Below are 15,928 nucleotides of genomic sequence, written 5' to 3' on the forward strand. Positions count from 1 at the left end.
CATCACAGGGGACACGGGCTGGGCACAGGAGACAGGGCAGCCTGCACCTGGACAGGGCTGGGCCTGTGCTGGGGACAAGAGGGTCACGTACCTGAGTGGAAGGCAGCAGAGGTGGCATGGAGCAGGAGGGCCCCAGGGAGAGGGTGTCACTGAGGCTGGGCTGTGTTTGGTGCAGGTGCCTCAGCACAGCCCTGCCCTGGCTTCAAGAGGGTCTCCAGGAGGGGGTGGGTGCTGGGAAATGGCCAGGCAGGAGGCTTTGGCAAGGAGTCTGTGGTGGTTGTCCTGCTGTCGTGGCTTGGCTTTCCCCAGTGCCTTCATCCACATGCAGCCCCTTCCCTGCCAGCTCAGCCGGTCTGAGCACCACGTGTGCACCCACAGCTCATTGGGGACCCTTCCCCAGGTCCCACACTGCTCCAGCTCCACTCTTGGGCTGTTTGTTCTGCTGCAGCATCTCAGTGAGGAAGGATCTGAGCAGAGAGGTGATGGGAGGAAACAAGCTTTCTGTTCACTCCCAAACCTGCAGGCAGAAAACAAGGACATCCTGCTGGGGTGGCTGGGCAGGGACGCTGTGCCTGTGGGGAGGGCAGCGTGCTGGGCTGGGACATTGCTGGCATTGACACCCTTTCCTACAGGGACTGGGCCAGACAGAGCCTCGCAGCTTTTGCCTCTGGTCTCACACCCTGGCCAGCCTGGCCAGCTCGTTCAGGGGGCCATGGAAGGGATGGTGGAACCAGGGGCCAAGCTCAGGCAGGCTTGGTGCAGCTGGGGCAAGCAGAGATGAACTCAGGCAGCCAGGAGATGGTTGGAACACATCCGATCATCTGTTTCCCAGGGGTGCCCAGAGCACACTCTGCTCCTCCCTGCCATGAGCCACCACTGGCCAGTCTGGACACCCAGGACTTTGGAGCCCACTGCCTCAGAAAGGACCAGACTGCTCCGGCTGCCCACTGGGGAGAGCAGGGTGCCCAGGGGTCAGGATCCCACTCCCCAGGGAACAAACGGAGCCATCCAGAGCTGCAGCACGTGGAATGGCTCATGCTGCAGCACACGGGGCTGCAGCCCTTTCCCACCAGCATTCCTCAGGGTCTCTCCACCCAGGAGCCATCTGAATGACACAGAATGACAGCAAATGCCTGCTTGTGGCCTGCCAAAAGCCTGGACAAGCTTTGTGTGTTTTCTAATGTGCCAGCACCACCCAATTCCTGTGCTGTGTGCAGAGGGACAGAGATGCAGCCTGTTCTGTCAGTCTGCAGCTCCTGGGGCTCTGTTCCCAGCACACCGTGGAGAAGCACCAGCTGTGCTGGTGTGAGTCACAACACATGCACACAGGTGCACACACATTTCCTACTGCTCTGATGGGAAAAGAGGCACGATCACATTCTCAGTCCCAGACAGAGAGAAAAGGATTGGGATTCACAAGAAAAGTAATTTTTTGAGACCTTCTGAACCAAAAAAGCTTTTCAGTAAATCTGAATCTATGAAAACATCAGGTCCTGGAGCTTTTTGTTCAGATGGACTCTCTTACGAGGGTCAGGGCTGATATCAATGGCCATTGTGAAGAAACAGCTGTGCCAGACCCAAAAATGATGCCATGAAAGTCAGCAGAGCCCAGACCGCTGAATGACAACACTCTACCACCAGGAAACCACCAAAGGTTTTTTTGGCAGAACTGCCCCTACAAGAGGAACAGAAGCCTGGCTAGCCCTCCCCACCCCTCCATGCAGGGTTGTGGGAGAGATGCTGAATACAAGAGCTTGGTCCCATATTGTGGAAGCGCCTGGTCCTTACCTGTAGCCTTTCCCAGAGCGACCATCTGTGCACCTTTCACGCCCACAGGCACCAGTCCTAACACCCACAACCTCTCAGCTACACTTTGGTCAACCCAGGCCTTGGCACAGGTGTGGCTGCAGCCGCTGCCATTCGCCTCCAAGGCTGGGTTCAGCCACAGCCTGGGCAGAGCCAGCCTGGGCCAGCGGGTGCCACAGCTCGGGCAGCTCCTGGCTCAGTGCCCCTGCTCTGGGGTGAAGGCACCACACTGGTGGCCAGCCGAGGCTGCAGGAGCACTTTGCTCCAAGTGATCTGCTCTTGGATGCAGATGGGATTTACATGGGGTGTGAACATCAACCAGCCTAGGTGAGTTCTCTGGTCATGGCCTCATATTTGAGTCCCACGTAGTTTCTACAGAAAACAATGAATATCAGAAACAAGGGCTGTCCCTTGGGTTTGATTCTTCTCAGTGACCAGACCTTAAATCCAGAGGAGTCTGATCCCTGCAGGGAACAATGCCATCCCTCTTGGTCAAAGGCTGCTGGTGAGTCTCAGCCTGGAAATATCTCTGAGCTCACACAGTTTTGTGATCCAGCACCACACTGGGGCAGCGCCAGGGCTGTGTTCCTTTGGTGATGCTGGGTTGTTTGTAGTCTCCTCACTCTTCCACAGCTCAGCCCTCGTGCTGGGGTGGCAGCAGTCGCGTGTGGGGGTCTGGCACCCACAGAGCTGCAGTGACATCACTTTCCCAAGCTCATGTTTCCTCAGCTCCTCCTTTGCCGGTTTTTCCCTATGCAGGGAGGAAACTAGAATTGCTGCCTGGAGGTGGGTGACATTTTTGTCAGAGGTCCAAGAGCAGAAGTGAGGGACCTGGATGTGGGCCCATCATGGAACACTGAGCTGGATGCAGGGCATGAGCTCCACAGCCCAGCTGGGCACTGCTGGCACCTGGCTCATCGCCCCAGGTTTCACCTTTCCTGACCTGGACAGAGAAGGTAAAGCCACCCTGTGCAGGGCACCTGAGCGATTTCTCCTCCAAGCAGTCAGTGAACCGGCAAGAGCCGAGCTATTCCCGACCTGCTTTGGAGACCAACTGAGGGCGTGAAATCACCAAGTTCATTACCACAGGATGCTGGGGAGGCCAAGTATGCAAATGAATTGGAGAGGGACGAGGTCTGTCAGTGGAGGTAGATTCATTAGAGCTATTAAGGTACTTCCGTCCGGATGCAAACCCTTTCCCAGGAAGTCCCCAAAGTGCCTGCCAGCAGCTGGGAGGGACGTCGTGAAGCACATCTTGTTTCTCCTGCTCTTCCCGTGAGTAGTGTTACAGAAGTGCCAGATATGGAAAACTACCCGTGAAGTTCAGAACTGAAAAAGAAAGAAAAACTAACAAAAATCTTTGCTGGGGGTTTCAGCGCTGAAAAGGCCTGCAGCGGTTAGTGAGGGCAAGCTCCAAGGCGGGGAATGGTCCTTACAGGATGGGGGAGAGCCCAGAGCTCGCGGCTCAGCGAGCAGCACGGGAAGCAGGCGGGGAAGAAAGCTGGCAAGAAAAGGAGACAGACAGCCGCTGCTGGGACAGGGAGGGCTGCCAGGAACCCAGCGGGGCCAGGCCCGGGGAGCCCAGCCAGGCCCAGAGGCACATTGCTCCCGGCCGCGGCTGGGACGAGGGCGAGGTGTGCGAGGGTGGCTGTGCCGGGGCAGCACGGTGGGGCAGAGCTGGACGCAGCCGCCCGCCGGGCCGGGGCCAGCAGCGGGGCTGGGCTCAGGGCAGAGGGTACCCCTATATCGGGGCCATGTGAGCAGGGGGACCCCCCCTTTCTGCAGGGGGACCACCCCGATGTGGGCAGGTTAGGGAGAGCCCCGTCCCCAGGGAATGCAGTAGGAGCACCCCATCCCCACGGTAATCCGGACAGGGGACCTGGGGGTGACAAGGGCGGGGGACACCCCTCCCCCAGGTGACAGGAACGGGGCACATCGCACCCCGGGGACAGCGATGTCCCCTCCCCGGGCGGAGAGGGAGCTGGGGGGATGCCGGGGCGAGCGGCCGGGGGCGGTTCCCGTCCCGTCGGGCCCGGGGCCGGTCCCCGCCCGCCCCCGCCCCGCCCCGGCCGCTCCCGCTCCCGCTCCCGCCCGCCCTCGGCCCGGGGCTGCGGCGGGCAGCGCTGCCCGGCGCCGCGGAGCTGCCCGAGAGTCCCGGGCCCGGGGCTGTGTCCAGGCTGCAGCCCAGGAGCCCGGCGGCACGGTGAGGGACGGCGGGGACCGGGCGGGACGGGACTGGCCGGGCGGGCCCGGCGGCGGCGGGGCCGGGGCTCGTCCCGGTGCGGCCCCCGCAGCCGCCGCCGCCCGTGGCCCCGGACGGGCCGCGCTGGAGCCCCGGGAGCGCGGCGGGATGGGGCGGCCCCGGCAGCCGCCGCCCCGGGGGCTCCGCCCCAGCGGCCCCGGCGGCGGGAGCGGGAGGGGAGCGGGGCCGGGGCCCGGCTGGAGCTGCTCCCCTCGGGTGGCGCCGGCGGGGAGAGCCCGGGGCCCGGGGCTGGGCACGGGCTGCCGCCCCGACGTGCGGGTGCCTGGAACGTGCTGCCGGGGCGCTGGGGATCCCCCGGGGGTGCCGGAACCCCTCAGGCTGGGGATGCTGGCGGGAACTGCAGGGCTGGGGGCTCTGGGGACACCCTGGGGACCTCGTCAGGCTGGGTGTGCTGTGGGTTCCCGGCTGGTGGGACACGGCACCCCGGGCTGGGTGCCGAAGGGCCCAGGAGTGCTCGGGGCCCTCCTGGAGCACATGGAGATCCCTCCCCGGCGTTGGGCACGGAGCTCTGGGTGTACCCCGGCTGTACCTCGGCTTCCCGCGGGTAAATTTAGTTTGATCTCCGAGCCCCTCCTCACAGCAGGACAAGCCCAGGCCATCGCTGCTGATGCAGCCCCGAGGGAATCGGGAGGTGTTGGTGGAAGGTGCTGCTGGGCAGCAAGGAGAGGGGCTGATGCTCTCTAGTGAAGCTGTAGGGAGCCTATAGTGCTGTAGGTGTGAGGGGGCTGGTAGAGCTGATCCCCACGTGGGTAAGTTTGTGTGTGGACTCTACACCTGTTGTGAGTGAGCTCAGGGAGGTCCCTGAGGGGCTGGAGTGGGTGCAGAGCCTGGGCGGCCCCTTTGGCCTCCCAGCCAACCGGGCCATCAATGACGACAACTCCAGAAATAACAGTCCAACCCTGAAATTAGGCTGTTGAGATGATCATTTCCCTTTCTCTCCCTGGGTCAGCATTGTGCACCCACCCACCTGGATCCAGCTCCTCCAGGAGCAGCTCCAGCACAGACAGCTGGCCACGGCTGCCTGGGCAAACAGGAGCAGGCTGTCCCATAGAGCCCCTGCAGCAGGGACAGGGACACAGAGGTGGCCTGAGCCCTGGACATCTACTGCTGCACCCAGCCACAGTGCTGGCACGTAACACTGCAGGTGACAAGCACGTGTGACAGCTGGCTGTGCGAGGAGCCTGAATCCTGGCAGGCTGCTGGCAGGGGAAGAAGCTGTGTGCTTGCTCAGTGGTTTCCCCTCAACTTTGGAACAGCCTCAGTTCCAAGCTTCAGGGCTTATCGCCTGCTCAGCTACGAGGGAAGCATGCCTGGCTGAGATAAATCAAGTTGTGCTGGCCAGGGCTGCTCTGGACTCTGTTCCTCTCACATTCCTCATGACCTCAGTATTTTGGCTCAGGAGGAGAGCCAGGGAGAGCCCTCTCTGTGTCCAGGCCTGGCCCCGCCGGTGGAGCAGCTCGGGTTGTGCTGCAGCAGGTGGTTGAACTGGGCTGAGGGCTGCTACAGCTGTGGCCCCCCAGGAAAAGGGCACAGAGGTCTCCAGCTTTAGGAACAGCTCTCCCTGACCTCTCCTCTGCCAGTCCTGGGGCTTGGGAAGCCCAAGGGGAAATTGCCCCATGAGGCCAGGGCTCACACGGTGCTGCCTGCAGCTGGGGCTGGGGCACGAGGCCCGGGTGGTGCCTGGGCTGTGCCAGGGTGCCCAGCCTCCCTCATCCCTGATATGACATCCGATTGCAATTGAGCAGAGCAGCTCCAGTTTTGGCCCCATGTTTCCCATCAGTACAACAGCATGAGGGGAAAATACAGGTGTGAGCCCAGGGCAAAACACAGCCCTGCCTCCACGGGGGTGGCTGGATGCCTGTGCATCCTCCTCCTCTCCCCCTCGCTGCCAAACCTCTCTACCAGTCCCTTGCTTGTACCATCCCGCTTTTCTGTTGAAACACCAGCGCTAGAAACAACACTCATTGCTTCCAAAGAGAGCTGGGATCATGTAAGGGCTCCCACAGGGGTGCATGTGCCCAGGCTCTTCAGCAACCTGCGCCAGTGCCCAAGGGAGCAGCTGAAGCTGCTGAAAATCAGCCTTTGGCACCAAAGTGGCTGATAGAATTGGCCCCAGCAAGACTTGAGCCCGGGTGGAGGGTGGCTGCCCGTGTGGTGCCATGGGTGTGGCAGCCAGGTCCAGCTGGTGCTGACAGTGGCTGGGCCACAGGTGTGGGGGCTCAACCTGCTGCACACTGGGACATCTGCCCCCACTTGTCCAGTCCAGCCCCACACATCTTCCCCAGCCCAGGGACAGTTTGCACAGCCCAAGGAACCTGGGGGGTTTTTGCTCCTTGCAGGAGGGTTTGAACATCAATGGAGTCCCTGGGGCCACTTGGACTATGGTTGGTAGCTGGCAGGTCCCATCACCATTTTTGGATCTGGGTGAAGACAGAAACTCGTCTTCACTCGCCCTGGTCCAGCCCATCGTATCAGACCAGAAGAAATGGGGTCTGAAGCAGTGGGAGGATGTCCCCACAGTTGGGATGCAGCTGCAGACATTGGCTGAAGGGGCCACAGGAGCTGGCAGGTGACAAGCAGCCTGTCCCCAGCTCAGTGGAGGGGACACCAGTGCAGTGCTGGTGCAAAGGGCCCCTTTGCAGCTGGAGTGGTGTGGGAGGTGTCCAGGCCTTGGCAGAGGAGGCTTTTCCTGTCCCCGGGCAGGACAATGGCCAGGCTGGGCGGCGGAAGGGAGCTGCCGGCCACTTCCCCCCGAGGAAACGCTCCCGCTGCCTCTGGCTCCTGCTGCTCTCTCTTCCTCTTTGATTTACAACGTGTGTGGAGCCCAGGGGAAGTTTGTCCTGGCCCCAGCACTGTTTAATTACCTGCAGCAAGGACCATGCAGAGGAGGAAGCCAAACTGTTCCCAGGGTGGGAGGGATGAGAGGAGGTGGGGGATGTGTGGACCCCCTTGGGCATGAAGCCAGCAGCTTGGGAATGGTGGATGCCAGCAGGGATGTTACCAGGGAGGTGGCATGGGTGCCTGCTCCAAGGTGGGATGATTCCAAGGAAGGTGGAATTTGGGATGTGCATCGGCTGTGGGTGGGTTGGGAGAGGAGTGGGAGAACCCCAGAATGTGTCCTAGTGGGAAGTGTTTTATCTCTGCCCGGTTGAACTCAGTGCCCAGCCCGAGCCTGGCCTGGTGCTGCCTCAGCTGCTCCAGGGGGTCAGGGGGGCCGAGGGCTGGGGCATGGCTGCAGCATTGGTGTGAGGGGCAGATTGAGGGCTGGGGCATGGCTGCAGCATTGCTGTGAGGGGCAGACTGAGGGCTGGGGCATGGCTGCAGCATTGCTGTGAGGGGCAGACTGAGGGCTGGGGCATGGCTGCAGCATTGCTGTGAGGGGCAGACTGAGGGCTGGGGCATGGCTGCAGCGTTGGTGTGAGGGGCAGACGTGGGTGTTTCTGTGCAGCCAAGGCCACATCCCGCGCCGTTCCCTGGGCAGCTCTGAGCCTCAGCTTCCCTGGGGGCTGTGTCCAAGCGCCACCATTCCTCTGTGGCATTTCTCCTCCCCTGCTTTCTTCTGAAAATAGCCCAGTGCCAAATGCTTTGCCCACCAACAGCTGCTCAGCCCCATGGCCACCTGTGCCCCATGGGCACAGCCATCAGAACTCTGGTGCCATGCACAGCAGCAATGGGTGCTCCCAAAGTGCTGTTGTCCCATCCTGCTCCTGCCAGGAGCACTTCACACCTGGGCCCCAGCATCCAGATGCTGCCTGATGTTGCAGCAGGTCCTAGCTCAGTGCTCAAGCTGGTTGCACCCCCAGCCATGATCTCCCTTCTGGACCACAGCCGTATCCTCTTGGTCCTCCTCCAGTGTGTCCGTGCCTGGCTTCTGGGAAAACCAGGCTCCCATTTCATTCCCCTCTGCCTTATCCCGCATTAGGGGCAGGGGAAAGCAGTCAGGTCCCTCCTGGGGGTCATTGGCCCCTCAGGACACCCCTGAGGCCTTGTGGGGCACCCTGGGTGGCATGAATGGGCATCACACCCAGCACTGACAGATGCTGGCTGCTCCCTGCAGTCTCATGCCTTTGCCAAAGCATCGTTTCCCTTTATCCAGAGCAAACCTCAGACTGAGTGAGGTTTTGCTCAGGGCTTTGCACCTATACAGGTTTCAGCCTCTTTTCTTTCCTGGCCTGCTCCCACTGTATGGCCAAGCTCCAACTCGTGACCCTTGGAGCTGGCAGCACAGCCATCCCAGCTGAGCTGTGGAGCATTCCTTTAATGTACAAACAATCCTGGCACCACAGGCAGCACCGCACTCGCCCAGCCACCAGCTCCAGCGTCAGCCCTGGGCTGGGGAGGCCTGGGGACCTGGCAAATGGCAGGGGGCAGCCACAGGGCTCTCCCAGGTGGGGGTCAGGGCTGTGTGGCTGCCTGGGGCTCACCAGCCCTGCAGTTACAGGGTTTGGCTGGACGTGGTCTCGTTGCAGGTTGATGGTCTTCTGGTCAGCAGCATTCCGGGAAGAAGATGGCTCAGCCGGCACCCCTGAACCAGAACCTCCCAGGTAAAGAGATCAGGGTTGTCACCGGGTAGTGAAAGTGGAAGGGGTGCAAGGGGGGTGGCAGGGCTGAGCTGTCCCGTCCCATCCCAGTGGAGTTCCTCACTCCAGCACCGACCCTGACATGGACTGTGTGCCCTGTGATACCCTACGGCACTGAGGGTGCTGGAGACAGACCCATTGCACATCATGGAGGAGATGGGCCTGCAGGCTGTAAATTCCAGTATAACCCAGTTAGGAAAGCCATCCTGTCTTCACTAACTCCTCTGTCGCTTCTCCTCTTGCAGATCTTGGGGGCCCGTTCTTGTATCGGGACCAGGATGATGGAGAGAAGAGCTCATATTCTGTGGAAACCCCTTATGGCTTCCTGCTGGACCTTGATTTCCTGAAATATGTTGATGATATTGAAAGTGGCCAAACACTCAAGAAAGTGCCGCTGCCTCGCAGGGCGAAAGGGTCCCGTGCGCCGCCCAGCACGCTGCGCAGCCCCAGCAGCCACACCAGCGCCTGGACCTCCACCGAGTCGCTCACCTCCACGGCCAGCGAGGAGGGCAGGACTGCGCTGCTGCTGTCCCCGCACGGCCGAGCAGCCCCGGAGCCTGCGAGCAAGCCAACCTCCCACCCCATCTCACCACCGCCAGTGCGGCTGCTCCCGCCTCCCACCCGCAAGTGCCTCGTGCCAAACCCACGGGTGGAGAAGACCTTGCTGGAGACAAGCAGGAGGCTGGAGCAGGAGCAGGGCCGTTTGCAGGATATCGGTGGTCTCTCCCACGTTGGCCTGCCGGGTGCCCTGGGCCAGCCACCCCACTGGGTGCCAGTTGGCGCCGAGGGCCAGGCGGGTTGGGGCCGGGTGAGCCCCGGCAGCTCGGGGCGCAGCACTCCCGCTGCAGGGCTCGGCACGGCCCCGCTGCAGCACGTGCGGGAGCAGATGGCTGCAGCCCTGCGGCAGCTCCGGGACCTGGAGGAGCAGGTGAAAACCATCCCCCTCCTGGAGATGCAGATCTGCGAGCTGAAGAGGGAGAAGGCAAAGTTGCTGGAGAAGCTGTCGGCGGAGCCTGGCGAGGCATTGTATCACCCCCGTGGCTCTGAGGCAGGGGCAGGGGGTGAGGAGGGGCCCCGTACAGGGCCAGAGAGTGAAGCAGAGCCAGTGAAGGGGCGAACGAGCAAAATTGCAGAGCTGAGGAAGCTGACAGAGAAGCTGGCCGTGCCGGAGCGGAACGCCAGGGCTTGGCCAGGCAAGAGCCCCAGGGTGGCAGAGCGGCCGTGCCGCTCCGTGGCGGTGGGGGAGGACCGGGCCATGACAGATGCCGTCTTCTACTACCGCTCGCGGCAGGAGAGTGGGGACGCGCCAGACAGCGGCACACGGGGACGCAGGGACGTGGCTGTCTGGGTGATAGAGTCCTCGCTGGGGCTGGCCACTGAGGCAGAGCGGGAGCTGGAGCTGCTGCAGCAGACGGTAGGGCACCAGAAGGAGGTGATCACCCTGATGGAGGGGCACCTGCAGGAGGCCACACGGGAGCTGGAGGAGCTGCGGCTGGAGGTGTGCGCCCGCCGGCCCCGTGGGCAGGTGGACAAGGAGGTGATGGCCGTGCCGCAGGTGGCCGAGGCACTGGTGGAAGCTGTGGTAGTGACACAGAGCCGGGCAGCTGGTGACCCCCCAAAGACAGCGGAGGCGGGTGTGGAGTGCTGCCCCCCAACCTCCTGTGTCGCCGTGGGCTGCCGCCCCGACGGGCGCGACGTGGCAGTCGGACCCGATTCAGCTGCCAGCTGCGATGACAAGGGCAGCCAGACAGATGTGGGCAGCGTTGTCCTGGCAGGAGAGGAGAAGGAGCCCGGTGCAGGTGAGGTGATGGAGCCTGGCCGGGGTGATGGCCTGAGCAGCCCCTCGGTGCCAGGTGCAGGAGCAGCGGCAGGGACGTGCCCAGAGAGCCAAGGCCCTGGGCCCGCTGTGCTGGAGACAACAGACAGCAACCGGGACCCAGCCCCAGCACAGGACAGCGGAGCTGCCCCAAGCCCTGCAGCCGGTGAGTGTCACCAGGGATGATGCCAGGGTCTGGGTTGGAATGTTCCTGCAGGAAGGGAGAGGATGGCCTTGTTGGGGACAATGCCTGCAGGGCCAGTGCTACCCATGCTCCAGCAGTTGCCCCATGGCCCTTCCATGCCTGTCTGGAGGTCTAGTGGGTTTGGGGTGCTTGGCTAGCTCCAGGAGAGACTGTTTACATGAGCATGTAGTGACAGGACAAGGGGGAGTGGTATCAAAATGACAGTAGGTTTAGATTAGATATTAGGAAAAATTCCTTACTATGAAGTGGTGATGCCCTGGCACAGGTTACTTAGAGAAGTTGTGGATGTCCCGTCCCTGAAGTGTTTAAGGCCAGGTTGGATGGAACTCTGAGCAACCTGGTCTAATGGAACGTGTCCCTGACCATGGCAGTGGAGTTGAAATGAAATGATCTTTAAGGTCCCCTCTAACCCAGACCATTCCATGATTCTAAAATTCTATGATTCTTGCTCACTGGCTCTTGGCATCCATCTGTTTCCCTGTAGGAGCCCTGAAGTCCATCATGAAGAAGCGGGATGGTCCTCCCCGGAGCGAGGCAGAGGGCAGCAAGAAGAGCCTGCAGTTTGTGGGGGTGCTGAACGGGGAGTACGTGTTCAGGGGCTCCGCCACCCCTGTGAGCCCATCCTGGTCCCCTGCGTCCCTGTCCTGGCCTAGGGCCAGTGGCAGGGCCTGAAGGGGGCCAGACTGGTGCTGTGTTGCCACTGAGCATCCTTCCTCTGTGCAGGTATGAGAGCACATCCAGCGAGGAGGATGAAGAAGGCAACAGCTCCTCTGAGAAGGCTTCGGCTGACAGCTCCAACAGTTCAGAGCAGGGAGACACCGAAACCTCAGAAGAGGAGGCAGGAGAAGGCACCTGCGAGCCCAGACTGGAGTGCAAGGGGACTGATGTAACCCTGCTGGAGCCCCCTGAGGTGAAGGAAAAGTAAGTGCCAGTGGAGAAGGCTCCCTGCTCCCTGCTCAGCTGGGAGCCATGGCACCGGCCCTGCCAGGTTGGGGCATCTGCCCCAGTTTCAGTGCTGCCAGTGGGAAAAACCCATTCAGCTGCAGAGACCATTCATCAGGAACAATTCTTCCAGTTTCTTGGGTCTGCTAAGGAAAGGATGAGAGGCCCCAAAAGCTTCTTTGCTGCAGAAAATAATTTAGAGGGGGACAAAAAAAAAAACAACAGCATTCAGTAGCATTTTTCAACAAAAGGAAAAAATGTGGCCCAAGAATGGGTGAATGGTGCCTGAGCACATCCATATAAGGCTCTGTTCTATGGTGGTTTGCAGAGGCTGGAGCAGCCAGGGTGCAGCCACTGGGCTGGAGGTTGCACTCTGGGGACCTTGTGGGGAGTTCCAGGCACTGCAGAGCTCACAGGTTTGGTGGGTGATGCAGCCCCACACCAGGGACATCCTCATGCTCTCCACAGGTTCGAGCTGAGCCCCAGGATGAGGGAGGCCTGCCTCATTGTCAAGACCCACCTGGGCCACCCGGGTGCTGCCAAGAGCAAAGAGGTGGTGAGTGGAGCACTGGGGAGGGATGGCTTGCCCAGTCCCTGCCAACATCCCCCAGAGCTGGCCCTACTCAGAGAGGGGCCAGCAAAGCCTGGCTTAGCACCTTCCCCCAAAATACAGCCCTTGGCTCCAGGTTTTGTCCAGAAACCCCAAAACCCCCATGTGGACTCAGCTGAGGCTATGCCCAGCATGGGTTTGGGCAGTTCAGGGTCCTGCCTTCACCCACCCCCTCTGGAGCAGGGATTCTGCTCCCTGCCACCTGGGCTGGCAGCAGGGGGTGGGTGCCAGGGTGCCAGGGCACGCAGAGGCTCAGCCCCTCTCTGCCCACAGCTTGCCAGCAGCAGCCTGGTCCTTCAGGAGTGGTTCCGTCTGTCCAGCCAAAAGTCGTCCATCCCTGACACGGTTGCCAACCACCTCCTGGCCTTTGCCGAGCTCTCGCCGGCTCTCCTGGCCCACGTGGTGAACCTGGCAGACGGGAATGGCAACACAGCCCTGCACTACAGTGTCTCCCACTCCAACTTCCACATCGTGTCGCTGCTGCTGGATACGGGTCAGTGCCCCCCAGCCCCAGAAACATCCCCTGGCCACCATCCCACTGGACCCAGGTCGTGTCCTGGTCCTGCCAGCACAGGGGAAAGGCATTGGCAGCAGAGGGCGAGGAGAGCTACCCTGGGCTCTGTGTGCTCATAGCTGTGGGGGTCAGAAGGCACCCCAGCCCGTTTGGGTGTCCAGATTTCATGGGGCAGATCCATCAGCAGTTCTGTGCCTGTGGGAAGGTTCACAGCACCGCGGGCAGGACTGTGAGGGGGAGCCAGGCTTGGTCCATGTCCCACACCAGCCCTGCAGCATCCTGAGCCCCCTCTGCCTACTCCCACAGGGATCTGTAACGTGGACCACCAGAACAAAGCTGGGTACACTGCCCTGATGCTGGCAGCACTGGCAGCTGTTGAGCAGGAGGAGGACATGAATGTGGTCAGGAGGCTTTTCAGCATGGGCAACGTCAACGCCAAGGCCAGCCAGGTTGGTGCAGTCTGAGGGCCACCACATCTTGATCCTCCCACCCCCAGGCAGATGCCAGAGCCACGCTCAGCTCTTCTGAGGGCAGGACAATGGCTCCAAAACCTGGAGGTGTCAGTGCATGGGGAGGGCATCACCTTAGGAGCTCCTCCTGCCTGGGCTGTCCCAGCAGTGGTCCTGTGGCGTGGGGACAAGTGGGTAGCACGGGGGCAGGGGTGGCCTGGCAGTGTCCCTCCCTTGCAGGCTGGCCAGACGGCGCTGATGCTGGCCGTGAGCCACGGGCGGCAGGAGATGGTGGGAGCCCTGCTGGCCTGCGGGGCCGACGTCAACCTGCAGGACGAGGAGGGCTCCACGGCGCTCATGTGTGCCTGCGAGCACGGCCGCCTGGAGACCGTGAGGCTGCTGCTGGCCCAGCCCACCTGCAACGTCTCCATCGTGGACAGTGTAAGGTTCTGCCACTGGGCCTGGGCAGCTCCTGTCCCCAAAGCCCTTCCTGCACGCTCTCCTTTCTTTCTAGGACGGTAACAATGCTGTTGCCATCGCGCTGGAGGCCGGTCACGGTGACATCGCTGCGCTCCTCCACGCCCACCTCACCAGCACCAAGGTACCCGTGAGAACCTCAGCGCTCCCCACGGGAGGGGACAGGGCTGAGACACACACAGGTGTCTCCAGCAAGAGGCTGCAGGAGCAAGAGCAGAGCATTGCAGGTGCCACGTGCTCAGAACAGCCCTGCTGGCCCTGAGCAGGAGGCACTGGAGGGGTCTCAGGTGACTGCTCTCTTTGCAGCAGGGGACTTCACCAACAACCACAAAGAGCCCTGGGAGTCCGAAGAAACCAAACTAGAGTGACCTTGGGATCCAGCCAGGGGCCACCACCAGCACTGGGCTGTGATTCACATCCCCCACCTGCCACCTCTCTGTGCCGAACTGCTCTCTGCAGCTTCACTCCTGCCACAAGCACCGTCCCCGCGCCTCCCTCACCCGTCTCCCACACGTGGCCACCTCACCACCAAGTCACCAGAGCCAAGTGACCTCGGGGCAGGACATGCAGGGAGCAGAAGCCACCCCATCCCCTGTGCTCCCTGCCACGACCACTGGAGCTGTGCCACCTCTGCAAGGAGCAACAGCAGAGACAGCACCTGGTTTGTGCTCTGGCAGCTCTGAGAAGGCAGCAGTGGCAGTGACACAGAGCCAGGAGGGCAAGTGACAGGTCCTGGCCCCAGCAGGGACACTGTGCTCTGCAGGCACATCTGTACAGCAATGGGAGAGGGAATGCTGCCTTGGACAGGGGCTGGGAGTATTTCCAGACTCATATACTTGCCCTTCTTTTCTGAAATTTCCTTTCCTGGCTGAAATCTGATTTTTTTCCTCTTTTCAAGCACGTGCATACAAAGAAAAAAATATATTGCTTGGCCAAGGGATGAAGTTTAACATGAAATCACTGGGGAGTTGATTTGCTCAATGGGAGCCAAACCTCTGAGCAGTCAGGGTGGCAGCCAAGTGACAAAAGGGGCTGAGGATGCATTTGGGGACTAAATCTGCCTATCTTATAACCCACAAGGGGAGCAGGTCCTTCTCCCAAGGAAGAGAAACCAATTACCTCCTAAACATTTCCCTAATTAGCCAGTCCCACAGACTGTGCAGACAGCCAGAGCCTACAGCAAAGTCCCTCTGCCCACTTTCCATCCCAAAAGGGAGAGCAGGTGAAGACACCACGAAAAACACATGGGCCAGAAGAGCTCAGAGCAGACACATGGAGGCTGCAAAGGGAACATGAATGTCAGAGAAGTGCCTGTGCAAGTGTGTGAGCACTGTGTGGGGTGGGAAGAGGGTAAGGACAAGGACAAGAAGGGTTTTGCATGGCAATGCAGCTCTGCTCTGAGCCCTTGACAAAGGTAGGGTGTTGTGGCCCCCAGCCCTGCTCCCTGGCCCAGCCTCCCCACTGCTGCCCCTGCCTGGCCTGCTCTGAGCTGGGGAGCCCCACAGCCCTGCCCACAAACTTGCTCTCAGCTTTGCACTGGAGTTCATATACAGCGCTTGCTGCACTCCCTAATACACTACTCTGTCTACTGGTATTTTAATACTGATGTTTATTTTTAAGATATAAATAAAATTTAAAGTTATTTTGAAATATCACAGTGACATCTGCAGTCTCCTGCCTTCTTGTCTGGCTCACAACAAACTCTGCAAGAGCTGCAGCAGAGGCACAGCCCCTGAGCTGAGCAGGTGACCCCACATTCCACATCATTCACTGCAACTTTCTGCTCTGGCTACATCCCTGTCTGGTTTTCTCCCTGCTGGAGTGTCCCAGGCAGCTGCAGCAGTGTCACTGCCCATTTTTCTGCAGCCCTGCACCAGCCCTGGTTCTCTGTGGTGCTCATATTACACTGCATCCCTCAAGGGCAATCACCAGACCAAGTGTGAAGATGCCAATTGCCTCCCTCCTCAGTGGACAGGGACCAGGCTGACCCCACAGGGATATTCTAGAAGCTCTCTAAGCCACTCTATCCCAGTCACCCAGCTCTGAGGGCTGGCAGGGGCCAGAGCAAACACTCTTGGGTCACTGGTGAAGCTGAAGTGGGGGAATGAACAAGAGCCACAAAACTGAACTCTGAGAGGACTTGTGGCACCCCCCAGTTCTGAGCTCTGCTGCATCACAAGCCAGGGAGCAGAGCCTTGTGCTGATTCTCTGAAACTGAAACCCCCAAAGAATCACAAACTACATCAAGCAACGGCACAAACACAAG

The 15,928-nt window shown here is 60.7% G+C and overlaps 1 protein-coding gene across 4 annotated transcripts; it reads left to right on the forward strand.

The window, feature by feature from the left end:
• The first annotated feature begins 3,015 nt into the window (after nucleotides 1-3,015).
• KANK3 (KN motif and ankyrin repeat domains 3) lies at nucleotides 3,016-15,323 on the forward strand. 4 transcript variants are annotated; one of them, XM_063160784.1, is made up of 11 exons: nucleotides 3,922-4,009; nucleotides 8,539-8,613; nucleotides 8,895-10,631; nucleotides 11,155-11,254; nucleotides 11,394-11,591; nucleotides 12,081-12,168; nucleotides 12,496-12,715; nucleotides 13,043-13,185; nucleotides 13,426-13,626; nucleotides 13,700-13,786; nucleotides 13,969-15,323. In XM_063160784.1, exons 2-11 carry the CDS (start codon nucleotides 8,577-8,579, stop codon nucleotides 14,023-14,025), a joined length of 2,868 nt encoding a protein of 955 aa, XP_063016854.1. In that variant the 5' UTR covers nucleotides 3,922-4,009; nucleotides 8,539-8,576; the 3' UTR covers nucleotides 14,026-15,323. The 4 variants fall into 4 exon arrangements, with proteins under 4 accessions (XP_063016851.1, XP_063016854.1, XP_063016855.1 ...); XM_063160785.1 differs by having other exon boundaries at nucleotides 13,972-15,323; XM_063160781.1 differs by lacking the exons at nucleotides 3,922-4,009; nucleotides 13,969-15,323 and adding an exon at nucleotides 3,016-3,081 and having other exon boundaries at nucleotides 13,700-13,961.
• The last annotated feature ends 605 nt before the right edge of the window (nucleotides 15,324-15,928 follow it).

Source organism: Melospiza melodia, chromosome 7, assembly GCF_035770615.1.
Source record: "Melospiza melodia melodia isolate bMelMel2 chromosome 7, bMelMel2.pri, whole genome shotgun sequence".
NCBI lineage: Eukaryota > Metazoa > Chordata > Aves > Passeriformes > Passerellidae > Melospiza > Melospiza melodia.